At 66.7% G+C, this 20418-nt stretch overlaps 4 protein-coding genes across 4 annotated transcripts; 2 read left to right on the forward strand and 2 right to left on the reverse strand.

Annotated features, from left to right (window-relative positions):
- Positions 1-470: 470 nt before the first annotated feature.
- On the forward strand, positions 471-1040 carry MICPUCDRAFT_51721 (uncharacterized protein; the record flags this gene model as incomplete). Its single annotated transcript, XM_003061921.1, has 1 exon — positions 471-1040. The coding sequence occupies one exon, from the start codon at positions 471-473 to the stop codon at positions 1038-1040; it is 570 nt and encodes a 189-aa protein (XP_003061967.1).
- Positions 1041-1888: 848 nt separating this feature from the next.
- Positions 1889-3805, reverse strand: MICPUCDRAFT_51723 (uncharacterized protein; the record flags this gene model as incomplete). The annotated part of the gene is made up of 2 exons (XM_003062128.1): positions 1889-2744; positions 2835-3805. The coding sequence occupies 2 exons, from the start codon at positions 3803-3805 to the stop codon at positions 2051-2053; spliced, it is 1665 nt and encodes a 554-aa protein (XP_003062174.1). The 3' UTR covers positions 1889-2050.
- Positions 3806-7591: 3786 nt separating this feature from the next.
- On the forward strand, positions 7592-18715 carry DHC2 (dynein heavy chain; the record flags this gene model as incomplete). The annotated part of the gene is made up of 5 exons (XM_003061922.1): positions 7592-9055; positions 9164-11107; positions 11247-11978; positions 12114-12816; positions 12990-18715. 5 exons carry the CDS (start codon positions 7592-7594, stop codon positions 18713-18715), a joined length of 10569 nt encoding a protein of 3522 aa, XP_003061968.1.
- Positions 18716-18746: 31 nt separating this feature from the next.
- YCF4 (photosystem I assembly protein ycf4) lies at positions 18747-19728 on the reverse strand. The gene has a single exon (XM_003062129.1). The coding sequence runs from the start codon at positions 19691-19693 to the stop codon at positions 18872-18874; it is 822 nt and encodes a 273-aa protein (XP_003062175.1). The 5' UTR covers positions 19694-19728; the 3' UTR covers positions 18747-18871.
- Between the last annotated feature and the right edge of the window lie 690 nt (positions 19729-20418).

A 20418-nucleotide genomic window follows, 5' to 3' on the forward strand; every position in this document is an offset into this window, starting at 1 on the left:
ACGCGCCGCGCACGGCGACCGCGGCGGCGCGCCGAGCATCGCAGCCGTCTCCGGGTCGTCGCCGACGCCCTCGCCGCCGACGCGGAAGCGCCACCCCGACGCTTTCGCGCCGTACCCGCGCGGGTCGAGCCCGGGAGGGAAGAGCGCGGCCTCGACGAGCCCTGACGATATCTGGCGCAGCGAGAGCACGCCGTGACGCGCGCGCCATTCGGTCTCGTCTCGAAGCGCGTCGCACTCGTTCGCGACCGCGATGGACGCCGCGTGGTCCCTGGCGAGGATCAGCCTCGGTTTCGGCGGCGGGTGCGTCATCTCGGACGCGCCGCGCTTCGGCATCGCGACGGACGGCGCGCGCGCGACCGACTGTGACGAAAGTACTTCAGCCCGTCCCAGATTCGAGCCGTTGTTGAATCTCATCGCACTCCCGCGCGCGCGACGGCGCTCGAGGAGGACTCCTCCACCCCGGGGCATCGATGCCGCCCACGTTCGCCAAGCCGCAGAAGCGCCCGCGCCCCGCGAAGCGCACGCAGACCGGGAAGATCGTCCTCCGCGTGGACTCGTCCGCGCGATTGGACAGCCATGTCTCCGCGACGCGAGCCATCGCGGACGCCCTCTGCGCCAAGTTCGCGGCGGAGGGCGCGAACGTCGTGACGCGCGACCTCGCGCGTGTCCCGCCGTCGCTGATCACGGAGGCGTGGATCGAGCACGCGCCGCTGCCGCGCGACGACCTGTACTACGAGCTCGGCGACGAGACGACGGTAGAGGAGAAGGCGGAGCGCGAGGCGAGAGAGATGAAGCGACGCGAGCTCATGGAAGAGTCCGACGAGTACCTCGTCGAGCTCCTCAGCGCGGACGTCCTCGTCATCGGCGCGCCGCTGTACAACTTTAGCGTCCCGGCGTCGCTCAAGGCGTGGATCGACCTCGTCGTGCGCGACAAGCGCACGGTGCGCGACACGAGGGAGGGGCCCATCCCGTTGCTGAAGGTGCGTTCTATACACTGGTCCCCATACGACCGCGTTGGCGTGGTGAACGCCGTTCCTTAAGGACTTTTCCCTGCGATTCTCGCCGCCCACCCCTCGATTTCAATCCCCTCCCTCGACGCCTTTCAACTCCAACTGACGCCTTTGAACTCCACCCCGACGTCGCTTTGTATGGAATGGCTCTGAAGAACAAAAAGGCGTTCGTGATCTTCGCGAGCGGCGGCGCGCCCGTGGGGACGCCGGGCGTGGACTTCAACTCGGACTACGTGCGCGCGATTTTAGGCCACGTGGGCATCACGGACGTGACGCTGTTGCACGCGGCGGGGACGTGGCGAGGGGAGAGGGCGTTGCAGCGCGCGTTATCGATGCAAGTCGCGCATATCGACGCGCGCGCGACGCTCCGAGACATCCCGGAAAACGATGTTCTCCCGTCGAACGTGCGCGAGAGCGCGTTCGCGCGGAAGCGGAACGTCATCGAGAGCAACGAGGCGAGGATGAAGGAGAATCCGCCGCCGAAGGCGATGAAGACGTCGGGCGTCGGCCCGGGGCCCGGGGTGGGGTCCCCGAAGAAGGTGGCGCTGATCAACTTGATCCAAAACCGCCCGCCGAAGAATGAGATTCGGTTGAACCTGGACTGCACGGAGACGAACGTCGCGATCGCGCCCATCATCGTCGGCGAGAGCGCGAGCGTGAACGTCACCGTCGCGGACCCGACGGTCGTGGTGTTGTCCGACGCGTCGCGGGCGAAGGTGATGACGATGCAAGCGAGCGCGCGAAGAGAGGCGCGGTCGCGGGGGTTCGAGAAGACGTACGGATTGGGGACGCTGGGGACGCTGGGGGGCGATGGGGACGCGGCGGGGACGCGGCCGGAGATTCTGGCGATGCAGGCGGCGGCGAGAGCGCACTTGAAGCAGCAGCAACCGCAACCGCCGCCGACGACGGAGTGACGACGACGGAGCGAAAAATATATTTGTAACATCTACGAAGGTACTAGCTAGCTAGACGAGTCGAAGACTCGATAGTCGGCGGGCGCGATACGATAGAAGCACCACCTTCGAGGCCGACCACCTACACTACGCGTCCCACTCCGGGTGGTCGCCGTATCCGACGCCCGCGAACACGAGCCCGACCGCGGGCGCCGGCGGCGCGGTCGCCATCCGCCGCTCCCGCGCGCTCCCCCCAGCCCTCGACAACGCGAGCAAAACGTCCGACGTCGCGCCGCAGTTCGCCTCCCGCGCCGCCGTCGCGACCAGCACCCGCACCTGCTTCCGAAGGAACCTATCCGCGACGAGCTCGACGACACACACCGGCTGATGAGTTGAAGGATTTGTTGGAGTTTCGTCTTCGTCGCGAATCTCTTCGTCGCCGTCGCCGACGCTCGAGGGGACGCGCGAGAGAAACGCGCGCGCGACTTTCACTCGGCACGACGACGGCTTTCCCTGCGGCGTGTCCCTCGCGAACGCGGTCGCGTCCACGGTTTTCCCGCTCAGCTTCCTCAACATCGCGTCCACCGCGCTCGGATCGACGTCGTAGCTTTCGTCGCCGTCGCCGGTTTTCCCGTCGATTCGATCGATTCGATTGATCGGCAGGATGTACACGTACCGTCGCCACGTCGCCGCGAACGTCGCGTGGAATCGCTCCGTGACTTTCTCCGGCGCGCTCGTCACTCTCAGGGTCGTTCCATACGAGCGAATGTCGGGGTGGAGTTGAAAGGCGTCAGAAGCGGAGTTGAAAGGCGTCGAAGGCGGGGATTGAAAGCTAGGGACCCTGGGCGGAGAGAGTCGACGGCAAAAGTCCTAAAGGATCGGCGTTCACCACGCCGACGCGGTCGTATGGGGATCAGCGTATAGAACGCACCTCAACGCGCCCGCCCTCCCCGCCGGCGACCCCTCGTTCACCGCCGCGACAATCTCCGCGGGGTCGAGGTCGTTCAAGGTCCAGAACGAGACCGTCTGCGCGAGCGCGCTGACGCCCTTGTCCGTCCTCCCCGCGCACTGGATCGGGCGCTCTTTATCCCCGGCGAACAGCGGGTTCAACGCGCGTTGCATCGTCGCGACGACAGAGTGAGCGCCGGGCGTCCACTCCGCGCCGCCGCCGCCTGCACCGCCGCCGCGCTCGTCGTCGGGCGCGCGAAAGAGCGCGTCCGTGGCGCCGTCCGAGGGCAGCCACGCCCAGCCCGCGAACGCGGGTCCGTAGTACGCCACCGCGGCTTTGTACGTGTGTCTGGGTTTCTTCCCGCGTCGCGTCGGCGGGTGCGCGTCGAGTCGGACGCCGTCCTGGCCGACCCCGACGCCGCGGCAGACGCCCGCGGGCTGTAACGGCGAAGCGTCGTCCGTTACATTCGTCGCGCCGGCGCCTCGCGCCGGCGCCGGCGACAGGTCGCTCAGGCATCGCGTCCCGCGCGCGAGCGCGCGAACGAACCGCGCGACGCCGTCCCACGCGCGCTCGTCCTCGAGGAATCGACACGCGCGGACCGGGCCCATCGCCGCGCGGTTGAAGTGCATGCCCGCGCGGATCTCGCCGCCTAACAGCACGTCGTCGAAAACGTCGCCGTCGTCGTCGTCGCCGTCGATCGCGGGAGGCATCGGGAGGACGATGGTCAGGCTCGGGTGCGGCGCGCGCGGCAGATCGTCGGACGCCGCGCGCGACGGACGCGACCGCCCCTCGACCTCGCCGAGCCCTCCGGATGAAGAAGACGCCGACGGCGACGCGCGCGACGGCGCGCGCGCGGAGGACGACGACGACGCGCGCGCGCCGCCGCCGCGCCCCATGATGACGCGAGACGTGAGCAGCGCGGAAGAGAAAGCCGCGCACGCGCGCGCCGACATGCGCCGCCACGCCCCGCGCGCCTCCGAGTGCGACGGCGCGGGGACAGGATGGGACGCGAGGGCGCCGACTGCGACTGGAGCGCGCGCAGCGAGCGCGACGATTCGTTTCTCGGCTCCTCCGAGGAGTTACTAAACCGGCGCCGTCGCTCCGCGCGCGTCGACAGAGACGCGCGTCGATCGCGTCGCACGCGCCGCCCGCGGCGACGCGCGCGCCCGGGTCGACCTCGCTCGCGCCAAGGCGCGGACGCGCGCCGCGGAGCCGCGGCGTCCGCGCGCGTCGCCGCGGGAATCGCGCGGATCTCTCTCTCCCGGATCCGTCGTCGCGCGGGCGGGGCGTCGAAATAAATCACCGTCCGTCCGCCGCCGCGACGTCCGCGTCGACCGCCGCGACGCCGTCCGACATGATCGACGACGTCGCAACGAACGCGATGATCGACGTCACCGTGACGCGGACGCGCACGATCGCGGGCGCGGGCCCGCGTCGCGCGCTCGCGCTCGACGGCGCGAGCCGACGATGGCGCCCCGCGCTCGGCGGTGCGCGCGGCGCGGCGCTCTCATGACGTCGTCGTTCGTCCCGTCCCCGTCCCCGTCCCCGTCCCCGTCCCCGTCCCCGTCCCCGTCCCCGAACCCCGCTCCCTCCGCGTCGCGATTCCACTGACGAGACGCGCCGACTCCGCTATTCCGCAGACGACGACGCGATCGCGAGGTCGCGGTCGCCGCGCGTGGGCGACGTCTTCGGCTCGGAAGACGTCGGCGCGACGCTCCCGACGACGACGCCGACGCGGCCGCGACGTCTCGCCGCCGCGGAGAAGAAGATCAAAAAGATTGAAAACGCGTCGCCCGCGCGGAGACCCGCCGGACCGAAATCCGAGGCGCCGCCGACCGCGTCCCCTCCGTCGCTCTTCGCGTCTTCGAAATCATCACAACACGAACGCGACGACGACGCGATGATCGCCGCGGAGGACGTGCGCACGGGCGAAGACGCGACGCGGTACTTTTACGCGCGACGCCGCGACGCGACGGGGCGCGAGGTGAAATTTTTCCACTGCGTCCGCGCCGCGCCCGGGCGGTCGCACCACAAGCCGTACGATCTGCTCGTCGTGTCCAGGCAAGAGTGCGCGAAGCACGAGAGCTACTACACGTTCAGCGCGAGCGGCGTGACGCGCGTGTGCGTGCGGTCCGGGGAGGCGTCCGAACACATCGATCTCGCGCGGTGGGCGCGGGAGAAGTCCGCGTTCGACGCGTTGACGCGTCTGCCGTTCTTCAAGCATCACCGCGTGCGCAAGGCGTTCGATTTCTGGCGCTCGAACGTTCGAAAGGCGTCGTTCGAGCGGACGAAACGCGCGCTCATGAAGCGTTTATTCCACGCGAACGACACCTTCGTCCCCGCGCTCATGGACGTCTGCGCGATCGCGAGCGAGATCAAGACGGTCGCCGTCGTCCGCTGCGCGCCGGGCGCGACGACGCGGTTGAAAGATTTCGCCGACGCAGCCGCCGCGCAACGACGCGAGACGGCGAAACCCGCGTTCGAGGCGCTGTTCAAGCGCGCCACGCGCGCGGTCGAGCGCGTGTGCTCGGACGTCGCCGCGCACGCGGCGAAGTGCCGCGACGAGGTGAAAGACGTCGCGACGTTGAACGACGTCACGGGCGTGGATAACGTCCCGGGTCGAGCGCCGGATAAGACGCAGTCGATGACGGCGATCAAGGCGCGGAAAATCACGCGCGCGCGGACGTACCGCAGGGTGAACGACGAGGAGAAACGGCTCGGGGATTTCGTGCGTTTAGTCGATCACGTGTTGACGCAGGCGTTGGTCGAGCGCGCGACGACGACGACGGAGGAGGTCTTGTCTTTGCTCGCCGCGGGGCGACCCGTCGCCGGCGGCGGCGGGGGCGGCGCGGCGGTTTCGGCATCGTCCGCGTCCGCGTCCGCGTCCGCGTCCGCGTCGTCGTCGTCGTCGTCGTCGTCGTCGTTCCAAGCGGCGTCGAAAGGCGTCTTCACGACGACGATCAAGTTCACGCCCACGTCGATCGCGTTTCACCCTCCCAGAGAAGACGTCGCGCGCGTGATTCGCGACGACATCGTGGCCGGCGTCGTGCGAACGGTCAACGCCGCGCCTCGGATACTCCGCGCGCGCGCCTTCGTCGGCTTGTTCCCTTCGCTCTTCCCCCCCGGGGTGGACCCGCGAGACGTCTCCGTGGGTTTGGAACCCGCCGCGATCGTCCGCGACAGCGCGCGGTTCCGCGGCGCGGTGCGCGCGATCGACGCGACCATCGGGGACGACTTCGACGCCGCGGAGGCGTACGCGACGCAGGCGCGTTCTGTTTGTTCGTTCACGCTGGTCCCCATACGACTCCGTTCCTTAAGATGGACTCCCCCCCCCGGCGGGCGTTTCTCTTCGTGCACCCCTCGGTTTCGATCCCGACGCGCGCGCCGCGATGGATGCCTTTGAACGCCGACTGACTCGCCCCCGAACGCCGCCCGCCCCGACGCGACGTCGCTTCGCGCGGGAAATTACCCGCAGTTTGAGGCGCGTTCTATACACTGGTCCCCATACGACCGCGTTGGCGTGGTGAACGCCGATCCTTAAGGACTTTTGCCGTCGTCTCTCTCCGCCCACCCCTCGCTTTCAATCCCCTCCCTCGACGCCTTTCAACTCCAACTGACGCCTTTCAACTCCACCCCGACGTCGCTTTGTATGGAACGACCCTGAGGCGCACCGACCGATTCACGATTTCGGCTCGACGTGGTCCCGCGAGGCGTACGAGACCGGGAGCGCGCACACGCTGACGAGCTACCGGCGCGACATCGCGCAGCAGCGAGAGTGGCGCGCCGCGATCGAGAAGATGAAGATCTCGTGCGTCATCGGACACCTCCACGTGGACACCCGACCGTTACGACAGGCGTTATCGCCCATCACGCAGCGCGCCGTGGACGACATCAAGGCGTCGGTGCTGGACGCCGCGCGCCGCGAAGCGACAACGACGATGGCCCGCTATAAGCGCCGCAACGAGACGCTCGCGAGGCGCAAAGAAGGCCTCGACGCGTTCGTCCAGTTCGCGCGCGCGCAAGCCGACGCCGTCGCCTCGCACGCGGCGCACGTCGACGACGCGGTCACCGTCGACGGCCTCTACGAGGTGCGTTCTATACACTGGTCCCCATACGACCCCGTCGGCGTTGTGAACGCCGATCCTTAAGGACTTTGCCCGGCGCGTCTCTCCGCCCATCCCTCGGTTTCAATCCCCGACCTCGACGCCTTTCAACTCCACCTGACGCCTTTCAACTCCACCCCGACATTCAGCTCCTCGCGTCCGCGGACGCCAAGGTGCCGACGAAGGACCTCGTCGCGCGCGACGACCTGCACGCGTGCGCGCGCGCGTACGAGGACGCGATGGACGCCGCGCGGGAGCACATCGAGAGCAACCGACACGAGATGATCGCGGCGTTGGAGGGGGTCGTCCACGACGTCGACGAGGAGGCGCTGCGAGTTTTGAGCGCCGTGCTCGGGTGCGTCGTATACTGTACTGTACTTTTTTTCACCCACCCCGTGCCCGTGTGTTCAACGTTTGATCGCGTCCCTTTTCAACTGACCGACGGACTACATATTTATGTATGGAACGACCCACGACAGCGGCGTCGTCGCGGACCCGTCGAGCGACGCGGCGGCGACGGTGCGAGAGCTCGAGACGAAGCGACGCGAGATCGACGCGCTCAAGCAGCGCGCGGGTACGTGCCGCGCGCACCAGAAAACGTTCGCGCTGCGCGAGGACGACTTCTCGAACTTGGCGATGACGGACGCCGCGTGCGTCGCCAAGACGGAGACGTGGCGGACGTTGGCGGAGCTGGAGGCTTCCGTCGCCGGGTGGTTCGACGGGCCGATCAAGGAGATCGCTTTCGAGGACGTCGCCGACGCGCTGGAGCGCGTGGACGCGGCGGCGCTGCGGATGGGCAAGGCGAACAGGGACGATCGAGTCGTGTTTCGGATAACGGACACCGCGAGTGCGTTTAAGACGACGTCGCCGATCCTTCAAGAGCTGTCGAATCGGGTGTTACGGGACCGGCACTGGGAGAAGATTTTCGCGCTCGTCGGGAAAGAGTACGCCGATCACGCGGCGGCGGCGTCGTTCTCGCTGCGGTGGCTCCTCGGTCTCGGTCTGGACGCCGACGCGAACGCGCACGAGGTTTCCAAAATCAGCGCGGTCGCGAACAAAGAGCACGCGCTCGAGAAGGCGCTGCGGAAGATGCGCGACGACTGGGACGGCGTCGCGTTTAAAGTGTTTCCGTACAAAGACACGGGCACGCACGTCGTCGGCGGCGTGGACGACGTGCAGCAGTTACTCGACGACCACCTCGTGAAGACCGCGAGCATGCGCGCGAGCTCGTTCATCAAGCCGTTCGAGCTCGTCGCGTCATCGTGGGAGGAGACGCTGAAGACGTTACAAGAGATGCTCGACAACTGGCTGTCGTGTCAGAGCGCGTGGCAGTATCTCGAGCCGATTTTCAGCAGCGAGGATATCATGAAGCAGATGCCCGAAGAGGGCTCGAAGTTCAACACCGTGGACCAAATATTCCGCGAAATTCAAGACGCGACGGCGGCGAAACCGCACGCGCTCGACATCGCGAAGGACAAACAGCGTCTGGACGACCTCGCGGAGGCGAACACGCTCTTGGACGCGATACAAAAAGGCCTCGCGGCGTACCTCGAAGTAAAACGCGTCGCGTTCCCGCGTTTTTTTTTCCTCTCCAACGACGAGATGCTCGAGATCCTCTCCGAGACGAAGGACCCGACGCGCGTGCAGCCGCACTTGCAAAAGTGCTTCGAAGGCATCCACGAGGTCGAGTTCAAGTCGCGCGGCGGCGGCGGCGGCGGCGGCGCGGGCGGCGACGACCTCCTTCGCGACGGCGCCGCCGCGAGCTCGGTCGACGGCCTGGAGATCGTGGGCATGTGCTCCGTGGAAGGCGAGCGCGTGGAATTCGTCACGAACGTCAGGCCCGCCGCGGCGGGCGCGCAAGTCGAGAAGTGGCTCGTGCGCGTCGAGTTTTCCATGCTCGAGGCGACCAAGTCGCAGTGCTCGCGCGCGAACGTCGATTACCCGACGCGCATTCGGACCGAGTGGGCGACGCGGTGGCCCGGGCAAGCTGTGCTCGTCGTCTCCGCCGCGCACTGGACGCACGCGTGCGCGGACGCGCTTCGAAGGGAGGGCGCGGCGGAGAGAGGCGCGGTGGCGGCGTGCGCGGCCGAGTGCACGAAGGTGCGTTCTGCGAACGTTTTTCACCCACCCTTTGGTTTCAACATGTGATCGCTTCCCCCTTTCAACTGACCGATGAATGAACTGTTTTTTGCATGGAAACGCGCGAAGCAACTCACGGAGACGGTGGACCTCGTGCGAGGGGAGATGACGTCGCTGCACCGGAAGACCGTGTCCGCGCTGGTCGTCATGGACGTGCACGCGCGCGACGTCGTCGCCGGGATGGCGGCGAAAGGGACGAGCAGCGAGGGTGATTTCGAGTGGCTGTCGCAGCTGCGAACGTACTTTGAATCCGACGCCGGCGACGGCGGCGGCGGCGGCGGCGGCGGCGGCGGCGGCGGCGGCGGCGGCGACCCTCCTCCTTCCGAGACCGTCATCGCGCGGATGATGAACGCGTCGATCGAGTACGGGTTCGAGTACCTCGGGAACTCCTCGCGGCTCGTGATCACGCCGCTGACGGACCGGTGCTACCGGACGCTGATGGGCGCGATCCACCTCAACCTGGGCGGCGCCCCCGAGGGCCCCGCGGGGACGGGCAAGACGGAGACGACGAAGGACCTCGCCAAGGCGCTCGCGCGGCAGTGCGTCGTGTTCAACTGCTCGGACTCGCTGGATTACCACACGATGGGGAAGTTCTTCAAAGGGCTCGCGTCCAGCGGCGCGTGGGCGTGCTTCGACGAGTTCAACAGGATAAACTTGGAGGTGCTCTCCGTCGTGGCGCAGCAAGTGTTGGAGATACAGATCGCGGTGAAGAACAGAGTCAAGACGTTCGTGTTCGAAGGCAGCGAGCTTCCGCTGCGACTGAGCTGCAACGTGTTCATAACGATGAACCCCGGGTACGCCGGGCGCTCGGAGCTGCCGGATAACCTCAAGGCGCTGTTTCGCACCGTGGCGATGATGGTTCCAGATTACGCGTTGATCTCCGAGATTTTACTCTACTCGGACGGCTACCTCCAGGCGAGAGATTGCGCCCGGAAGATCGTCGCGACGTACCGCCTGTGCAGCGAGCAGCTCTCGTCGCAGGACCACTACGACTACGGCATGCGCGCGGTCATCGCGGTGTTGCGAGCGGCCGGGAACTTGAAGCGGAAGCACCCGGACGCGGACGAGTTCCAACTCACGCTGCGCAGCATCGTCGACGTCAACGCGTGTAAGTTTCTCTCGCACGACGTGCCGCTCTTCAACGGCATCGTCCGCGATCTGTTCCCGGGCGTGGAGCTGCCGCCGCCAGACCACGGTGCGCTGGACGACGCGCTCAATCGCGCGTGCGAGGCGATGAACGCGCAGCCGCATCCGTACTTTCTTCAGAAGTGCGTCCAGCTTCGCGAGATGATCGTCGTTCGACACGGCTTGATGCTCGTCGGCGAGCCGTTCAGCGGGAAGACGACCGCGCTGCGCGTGCTCGCGGCGTCGCTCACGTCGCTCTCCGAGGCGGACGTCCCGGGCGAGACCCCGGTGACGTGCGTGTTCTTGAACCCGAAGGCGGTGACGATGGGTCAGCTGTACGGCGAGAGCGACCCGATCACCGCGGAGTGGCGCGACGGCGTGCTCGCCGTGCAATTTCGTAAGCTCGCGTCGTCGCGCGCCGACGAGCGCAAGTGGCTCGTCATGGACGGCCCCGTCGACGCGCTGTGGATCGAGAACATGAACACGGTGCTGGACGACAACAAGAAGCTGTGCCTGCCGAACGCGGAGATCATCGCGATGCGCGGCGCGATGAACATGATCTTCGAGGTGTCCGACCTGGCCGTCGCGTCCCCGGCGACGGTGTCTCGGTGCGGGATGGTCTACCTCGAGCCGTCGCAGCTCGGTTGGCGCCCGGCGCTGAAGTCGTGGCTTCGCACGATGGACGGTCGCCTCGCGCGGAAGTCGATCGAGCGCGTCGAGGGCCTGTTCGAGTGGGCGCTTCCGCCGATGCTCGCGGTCAAGAAGCGCGCGCTCCGCGCGGTGTCCCCCGCGTCGGACGCGAACCTCGCGGCGTCGTGTCGCCGGCTGTTTAAGGCGCGTTCTATCTCACACTGGTCCCCGTACGACCGCGTCGGCGTGGTGAACGCCGTTCCTTAAGGACTTTCTCTCCCGGCGCATCTCTCCGCCCATCCCTCGGTTTCAATCCCCGCCATCGACGCCTTTCAACTCCGTCTGACGCCTTTCAACTCCACCCCGACGTTCGCTCGTACGGACCCTCGACCCCGAGGCGCTGCTGGCGGATCTCACCGGCATCGGCGCCGCGCGCGAGGACGAGGACGGCGACGACGACGCCGCGGGCGACGTCGACGTCTCGGGCGACGACGACGGCGACGGGAACGGCGACGGCGACGGCGACGCGACCGCGACCGCGACCGCGACGAGAGAGCCGGTCTCAGAGAGGGCGTCGAAGTGGGTCAAGAGAGGGTCGAAATTCATCGACATCGCGCTCGTCGCGCCCGTCATCGACGCGGTGTTCCTCTTCTCGCTCACGTGGAGCGTCGGCGCGTGCACGGACGCCGCCGGGAGGGTCGTCTTCGACGACGCCCTGCGCGCGCTCGTGCACGGCGAGACCCCCCCTGCTTCGGAGTCGGAGGGAGGAGGAAAGAGAGTGACGCTGCGGTGCGACCTCCCGCCGCCGCTCCTCCGCCGCGACCGCGCGTCCGCCGACGCCGCCGCCGACGACGACGCCGCCGCCGCCGCGACCGGGAGTACCGTGTTCGACTACGTCCTCAAGCGCGCGTCCCCGCGCGACGCGACGAAGTTCGCGTGGATCCCGTGGACGTCCACGATCAAACCCGCGGACGAGATCATCCCCCCGGGCTCCTCCTTCGGCTCGATCCTCGTCCCCACCGCGGACGGCGCGCGCTGCGCGTACCTCCTCGACGTCGCGACACGCCGCGCCAAGGCGCGTTCTATCTCACACTGGTCCCCATACGACCGCGTCGGCGTGGTGAACGCCGTTCCTTGAGGACTTTCTCTCCCGGCGATTCTCTCCGCCCATCACCCCTCGCTGGTTTCAATCCCGACGCGCCTCGATGCCTTTCAACTCCGCTTCTGACGCCTTTCAACTCCACTCCGATATCATCGCTCGAAGGCGCCGCTGCTCCTGTGCGGCCCCACCGGCACCGGGAAGACCGCGTACGTCTCCCGGTACCTCCGCGGTCTCGACAAGGAGACGCACGAGGCGAGCGTGATCGGGTTCAGCGCGCGCACGTCCGCGAACGCGACGCAGGAGCAGGTGGATCTGCGGCTGGATAAGCGGCGGAGAGGCGAGTACGGGCCGCCTCCGGGGAAACGCGCGATTTTCTTCGTCGACGACTTGAACCTCCCGGCTCGAGACGCGTACGGGTCGCAGCCGCCGATCGAGCTCTTAAGGCAGTTCGAGGACCACGGCGGGTGGTACGGGCGGGATAACGCGTTCAGGAGCGTGGTGCAGACGTCTTTCGTCGCCGCCATGGCGCCCGCGGGCGGGGGACGGCACCCGGTCACGGAGCGCTACCTGCGGCATTTTTCGCTCCTCGCCGTCGCGGACATCGCGGGGGGCACGTTGAGAGGGATCTTCGAGCGCATCTTGCGGTGGTACCACGATCAAGGCGGCTTCGACGACGCGATAAAAAACCTGGTCCCCTCGATCGTGACCGCGACGTTGTCGATATACGAGTCGTGCCTCGCGTCGCTTCTCCCGACGCCGGCCAAGTCGCACTACACGTTCAACCTGCGCGACTTCGCGCGCGTGATTCAGGGCGTGACGCTGATGCGACGCGAGTCGATCCCGACCGCGACCGCGACCGACCAAGGTGCGTTCTTCTCACACTGGTTCCCATACGACCGCGTTGGCGTGGTGAACGCCGATCCTTAAGGACTTTTCCCGGCGCATCTCTCCGCGCACCCATCGCTTTCAATCCCCGCCCGCGATGCCTTTCAACTCCAACTGACGACTTTCAACTCCACCCTTTCAACTCCATTCTAGGGGGCGAAGACGGCGTCCAGCTGTATCGCCGACTGTGGGTGCACGAGACGTTCAGGGTGTTCGGCGACCGGCTCGCGGACGACGACGACGTGGCGTGGCTGCTATCGAGGGTGAAAGACGTCACGCGCGAGGCGTTCGGGGTGCGTTTCGACGACCTCATGTCGCGCTTGCGCGAGGCGGGCTCGACGACGATCGACACGGACGACATGCGACGGTGCGTCTTCGGCGATTACATGCGCGGACCGGCGACCGACGACGACGACGACGACGACGGCAGCGGCGACGAGGACGGCTGCGTCGAGGACGACGACGCGATCGTCGTCGCGTCTTCTCGTCGTCGCCGCGCGTACGCGGAGATCACGGACGTGGACGCGCTCGTGAAGACCCTGGAGCGGTACCTCGACTCGCACAACGCGGCGTCGACGTCGCCGATGAACCTCGCGATGTTTCTGTACACCGCCGAGCACGTGTCGAGGATCACGCGCGTGTTGGGGCAGCCCGGCGGGTCGTTGCTCCTCGTCGGCGTCGGCGGTTCCGGGAGGCAGTCGCTCACGCGTCTGTCCGCGCACGTGTGCGGTATGCGACTGGAGCGCGTGGAGATCTCGAAAACGTACGGCGTCGCGGAGTGGAGGGAAGACTTGAAAAAGATGCTCCGAGCCTCCGGCGGCGCGGGCGAGCACGTCGTCTTCCTCCTCTCGGACGCGCAGATAAAGACCGAGGCGTTCGTGGAGGACGTGAACAACCTTCTGAACGCCGGGGAGGTGCCGTGCATGTTCACCCCGGACGAGCGCGCCGCGTTGATCGAAACCATAAGACCCGCGGGGAACGCCGCCGGGTTTGAATCCCCGCTCGAGCTCTGGGGGTTCTTCACGCGGCGGTGCAAGGACTTCACGCACGTGTGCTTCTGCACGTCCCCGATCGGGGAAGCGTTCAGGGAGCGTCTGAAGCAGTTCCCGAGCCTCGTGAACTGCTGCACGATCGACTGGTTTAGGCCGTGGCCCGTGGACGCGCTCGAGGCGGTGGCGAAAAAGTTTGTCGGCGACGTCGACGATTTGGACGACGACGTCCGACGGTCGCTCGTGCGAGTGTGTAAACAGTTCCACGGCGACGTCGCGGAGGCGTCCGGGAGGTTTTTGCGCGAGGAGGGAAGGCACAACTACGTCACGCCGACGTCGTACTTGGAGCTTCTGACGTCGTTCGACGCGCTCTTACGCGCGAAGCGCGCGGAGATTTCAAACGCCAAGTCGCGGTACGAGATTGGGTTACAAAAGATAGCCTCCGCGTCGACGCAAGTCGCGACGATGCAAACGGAGCTGAACGCGCTGAAACCGGAGCTCATCAAGACCGTGGGCGAGGTCGAGATCTTGATGACGCAGATCGCGAAAGAAAAAGTCGAGGTCGTCGAGCCAAAGACGCGAGCCGCCAAGGAGGCGGAAGCCGTCGCCGCCGACGGCGCCGCGAAAGCGAAAGCGGTGAAAGACGAGTGCGAGGGCATGCTGGAGAAGGCCATGCCCATACTCAATTCCGCGATCGCGGCGCTGGATACGTTGAAACCGGCGGACATCAACTACGTGAAAGGTCTGAAGAACCCCCCGGCCGCGATCAAGCTCGTCATGGAGGCCGTCTGCGTCGTGCTCGAGGTGAAACCGAACCGGTCGAAGGACGGCGACAACCGAGAGATCGTGGACTACTGGAAGCCGTCGTTGGGGCTCCTGAACGACAAGAATTTCCTCGAGACGCTGAAGAACTACGACAAGGACAACATCCCGACGAAGGTCATCGCGCGCATTCGCGAGAAGTACACCTCGAACGAGGACTTCACCCCCGAGAAGGCCGCGAACGCTTCCGCGGCGGCGGAGGGCTTGTGCAAGTGGGTGTGCGCCATGGACGAGTACGAGAAAGTATCGAGGCTCGTCAAGCCGAAGCAAGAAGCGCTCGCGGAGGCGCAGGGCGAGTACGACGTCTTGATGACCGGTCTGAGAGAGACGCAAGCGGAACTGCGCGAGCTCGTGGACAAGCTCGAGGGCATGGAGCGCGAGCTGGAGCAAAACACGAAGAAGAAGAACCAACTCTCGGACGACGTCGACCTGTGCACCGTCAAGCTCGAGCGCGCGGAAAAGCTCATCGCGGGGCTCGGCGGCGAGAACGCTCGGTGGACGAAGGAAGCGACGCGGTTGGGGGAGCGATACGCGCGCCTCACCGGCGACGTCCTCGTCTGCGCGGGGGTCATATCCTACCTCGGCGCGTTCACGGGGACGTATCGCGACGAGATGACGTCGCGGTGGGTCGACGCGTGCGCGCGGGAGAACATCCCGCGGTCGCCGTCCTTCTCGCTCGCGGGCGTGCTCGGGGATCCGGTGAAGATACGCGAGTGGCACATCGCGGGGCTGCCGAACGACTCGTTCAGCGTGGACAACGGGATCATCGTCGATAACGCGCGGCGGTGGCCGCTGATGATCGACCCGCGGCAGCAGGCCAACGCGTGGATCAAGCGGAAAGAACGCGGGAACACGCTGCAGGTCATCAAGCTCTCGCCGAACGACGGTGGGTACGTCCGGACGTTAGAGAACGCGATCACGTTCGGGCTGCCCGTGCTTCTTGAGAACGTCGGGGAGGAGCTGGACCCGCTCTTGGAGCCGTTGCTTCTTAAGCAGGTGTTTAAACAAGCCGGGGTGGAGTGCATGCGCTTGGGCGACGCCGTCGTCGAGTACTCCGCGGATTTTCGATTTTACGTCACGTCCAAGTTACGGAACCCGCATTACTTGCCGGAGACCGCGGTGAAGGTGACGCTTCTGAATTTCACGCTCACGCCGGAAGGTCTCGGGGACCAGCTCTTGGGCGTCGTCGTCGCGAAAGAGAGGCCGGACCTCGAGACCGCGAAGAACGACCTCGTGATGCGATCCGCGGGGAACAAGCGACGGCTAAAAGAAATCGAGGACAAAATCCTTCAAGTCTTGTCGTCGTCGCGAGGGAACATCTTAGAAGACGAGACCGCGATCAAGGCCATCTCGGACGCGAAGGCGGTCTCGAACGAGATCGCGACCGCGCAGACGATCGCGGACGAGACCGAGCGCGAGATCGACGCCGCGAGAGGGAGCTACAAACCCGCGGGAGAGTACTCCGCGGTGCTGTTTTTCGCCATCAGCGAACTCGCCAACGTCGAGCCGATGTATCAGTACTCGTTGGGGTGGTTCATCGGGCTGTTCATCGCGTCCATCGCCGCCGCGACCGCTTCCGAGGACGTGCGCACCAGGCTCGAGCACATCGAGACCCACTTCCTTTTCGCGCTGTACCGGAACGTGTGCCGGTCGCTGTTCGAGAAGGACAAGCTGTTGTTCGCGTTTTCGCTGTGCGTCGAGGTGTTACGCGCGCGAGGGGAGATCGACGCCGAGGAGTGGAGTTTCTTGCTCACCGGCGGCATAGGCGGCGGCGCGGGCGAGGATGCCTGCGGTACCAGCAGCGCGAAACTGAACGACGACGACGTCTCCGAAGAGGACACGTCGTGGATCACGCAAAAGTGCCGGAGCGAGCTGTCGCGCGTCTCGAAGCTCCCCGCGTTTGAAGGCGTCGCCGCGTCCGTCTCCGACGACCCGAAGGCGTGGCGCGCGGTGTACGACGACGACGCGCCGCACGCGTCGGCGTTCCCGTCGCCGTTCCAGGACGCGCTCACGACGTTCCAGAAGCTTCTCCTCGTGCGCTGCGTTCGCCCGGATAAGCTCGTCCCCGCGGTCAGGGATTTCGTGCGGCGGCACCTCGGGGAGAGGTACGCGCATCCGCCAGCGTTTCGTTTGGAGAGCTGCTACGACGACAGCGCGTCGACGACGCCGCTCGTGTTCGTCCTCTCCCCGGGGTCTGACCCCATGGCGGGTCTGCTTCAGTTCGCGGACGAGCGCGGGATGTCCGATCGCATCTCCTACATATCGCTCGGGCAAGGCCAGGGCCCGAAAGCGGCGGCGATGATACGCGAGGGGAAGGAGGCGGGGAGTTGGGTCGTGTTGCAGAACTGCCACCTCGCGCCGTCGTGGATGCCGGCGTTGGATACCATCGTCGAAGAGTTGGTGAGCGACGCGGACGACGCCAGCTGTCGCGCGCACGCGGATTTCCGGCTGTGGATGACGGCGTATCCGTCGAAAGACTTCCCGGTGAACATCCTTCAAAACTCGGTGAAGATGACGAACGAGCCCCCGAAAGGCGTCAGGGCGAACATGCTTCAGACGCTGCGCGCGGAGCCCATCGGCAACTTGGACTTTTTCGACGGATGCTCGAAACCGAAGCCGTTCAAAGCGCTCCTGTTCGGTCTGTGCTTCTTCCACGCCGTCGTCCAGGAGCGCAGGAAGTTCGGGCCGTTGGGATGGAACATCCCGTACGGGTTCGACGACGGCGACTTGCGCATTTCCGCGCGGCAACTGCGCGCGTTCGTGGACGAGAACGATAGCCTCCCCCTAGACGCGTTGCGATACGCCACGGGCGAGTGCAACTACGGCGGGCGCGTCACGGACGACAAAGACCGCGTGCTTCTGAACGCGCTGTTGTCCAAGTGCTACTGCGAGGACATCGTGGAGAAACCCCCGGGGGAGTACGCGCTCACGGAGAGCGGTCTGTACGTCCTGCCGTGCGTCTCGCCGTCCATGGAGACGATGACGGAGTACGTGCGGTCGTTGCCCGCGCTGCCCTCGCCGGAAGCGTTCGGGATGCACCCGAACGCGGATATCACGAAAGATAACGCGGACACGGGCGTGATGCTATCGTCGCTGCTGTTGATGACGCGGAGCGGTGGCGGGAAGGGCGGGAAGGGCGAGGGCGGCGGCGGCGGCGGCGCCGGGAAGAGCCAAAATAACGTCTCCGCGGTCGTTCACGAGTTCCTCGAGTCGCTCCCCGACGACTTCGACGTCGACGCCGCGCGCCGTCGGTGGCCGGCGACGTACGAGCAGTCCATGAACGCGGTGTTGACCCAAGAGATGACGCGCTTCAACCGACTCTTGGACGTCATTCGGAGCTCGTTGACCGCGATCGCGGCCGCGATCAAAGGTCAGGCGATCATGTCCAGCGACAACGACGCGGCGTGCGAGGCGCTGCGCGTCAACGCCGTGCCAATCACCTGGCGCCACGTGTCTTACCCGTCGCTGAAGCCCGCGGCGTCGTACCTCGCGGACCTGCGCGCGCGCGTGGAGACGTTCCAGAGATGGAGCGAGCGCGGCCCGCCCGCGGTGCATTGGATGAGCGGCTTCTTCTTCGTGCACTCGTTTCTCACCGCCGCGTTGCAAAATTTCGCGCGGGCGACGCGCGCGCCGATCGACGAGGTGTCGTTTCAGTTCGCCCCGCTCGGGATGGACCCTCACGCGTACGACGACGCCGCGCCGGAGGAGGGCGTGTACGTCCGCGGGCTCTTCTTGGAAGGGTGCGACTGGGACGTCGAGCGGCGCGTTCTCAGGGAGGCGGCGCCGAAGGTTCTCTTCGCGAACGCGCCCGTGTTTTGGCTGCGGCCGCGGCGGCGACGCGCCGGCGCCGACGCGGACGCGGACGCCGACGCGGCCGCCGAGGGAGAGAACGCCGCCGCGGCCAACACGTATCGGTGCCCGGTGTACCGGACGCAGGAGCGCAGGGGCGAGCTCGCGACGACGGGGCACTCGACGAATTTCGTGATGTTCATGGACGTGCCGTCGGACGCGCCGAGCGATCATTGGGTCCTGCGCGGGGCGGCGATGATCACGAGTCTCGCGGAGTGAAGAAACGTCGACGGGCGAGGAGGATGGAAGTACTTCCGTGGTGGTGTATTTATGACGTGTTCTTGTATATACTAGTATTATCTCTTCCGACGCGCTTGCGCTGTAAAAAATCATCCGTCCGACCGTCCGTCCGTCGTCCCGTCCGCGACGGCTCGCTCAGAGCCCCTCGATCGGGACGCCTAAAAATTTCGCGAGGTCCGCGGCTTGCTTCTCCACCTCAGCGAGCGTGAGCGGCTGCCCGATCCTCGTCAGCGGAATGTCGCTCTTCCCCTTGCACCGGACGTACACCACCCGTCTCGGGTTCACGCCGTCGGATATCTCCACGCGCACAGCCTGGACGTCCGCGAGCGACGACACGAGGTTGATCCTCCGGTTGTTCCCGGGGAAGCCGTAGCGAAAGATGCGCATGATGCCTTCTTCCTTGTTGAACTCGTTGTACCCCGCGCCGACGTCCCAGTTGATCGTGAGCCACAAGTACGTCGCGAGCAGCGAGCCGGCGACGCCGTAGAAGCTCATGACGAGCCCTTGCGGAAAGAACTTGATCTCGCTCGCGTCCAGGAAGAAGAGCAGGTTGTGCTCGATGTACGACGACGCGCCGGTGATGAGGAACCCCGTCGCGCCGATGGAGACGACGCCGGCCCAGAAGTAGTTGCTGAAGCGCTTGGCGCCGACGACGGGGTCGATCATCACGCTGTCGTTCGCCACCTTCTTGAACTGCGACTCGAACATGGAGCCCGCGCCCTCGCTCTCGGGGACCGCGTCCGCGCGCGTGAGGACGCGGCGGCGGGACCCGCTCGCCGCGCGTCTCGACGCCGCGCCGCGAGAGATCATGGCGAGCGGCGTCCCGGCGACCGCCGCGCGGCGCGCGGGGAGGGACGCGCGCGGGCCCGCGGGCGCGCGGCGCGAGGACGCGGAGGGCGCGGTCGCCGCGCGGGCGGCGACCGCGGGCGCGCCGCGGACGGCTGCTAAGGCGCTCATCGTTGGACCTGGCGCGGGAGCGTGCGCGTTGTGCGGGCCGCCGGCGCGATCGATCTCTGGCTCTTATCGCTCGCGAGAGGGAGATCTTCGGCGACACGTCGTCGTCGCGGTCGGTCGGCCCCACCCTAAACTTCCGCTCGGTTTAGTCCGAGGGTCGATCGGGAGAGCGGCTTCTGAACGGCAGATTTCCGCTTTCTTCCGCTCAGTTTAGTCCGAGGCCTGATGAGCGAGTTTTTTTTGAAGCGCCAGCGGAGGTGCGACAACCACCGTCGAGCGACGACAGAGACGAGCGCGCCGGTGCCTGATGGCGGCTTCACGCGCGATGGCGACGCCGAGGGCGATGCCGACGGTCACCCCCCGTCGCGGAGCGCCCGCGACGTCGGCGGCGCCCGCGCGCGCGGCGGCGAGGTCGAGATTGGCGTCCGCGACGACGACGACGACGACGACGACGACGACGACGACGACGTTCGCTCGCCGCCGATCGCGCGCCGTCGCGTCCGCGTCCGCCGGCGGCGGCCGAACCCCGGTGTACCACGACGACGACGACGTCCTCAGCAGCGTCGACGCGGACGACGACCCGTCGTCCGCCTCCGCCTCCGAGCGCGCCGCCGCCTCCGAGCGCGACGTCGCCGCCGCGTTCGCGTCGAATCGCAGCCGCTCCGCGCCGTCCGTCGCGGACCTCCTGAAGAACCCCGTCAAGTTCGCGGGCGACGTCGCGGCGGCGA

This window comes from Micromonas pusilla (assembly GCF_000151265.4).
Source record: "Micromonas pusilla CCMP1545 genomic scaffold MICPUCscaffold_11, whole genome shotgun sequence".
NCBI lineage: Eukaryota > Viridiplantae > Chlorophyta > Mamiellophyceae > Mamiellales > Mamiellaceae > Micromonas > Micromonas pusilla.

Excerpts from the sequence above, each read along its gene's own strand:
- YCF4 (XM_003062129.1), bottom strand. The coding sequence starts at position 19,693 with ATGAGCGCCTTAGCAGCCGTCCGCGGCGCGCCCGCGGTCGCCGCCCGC.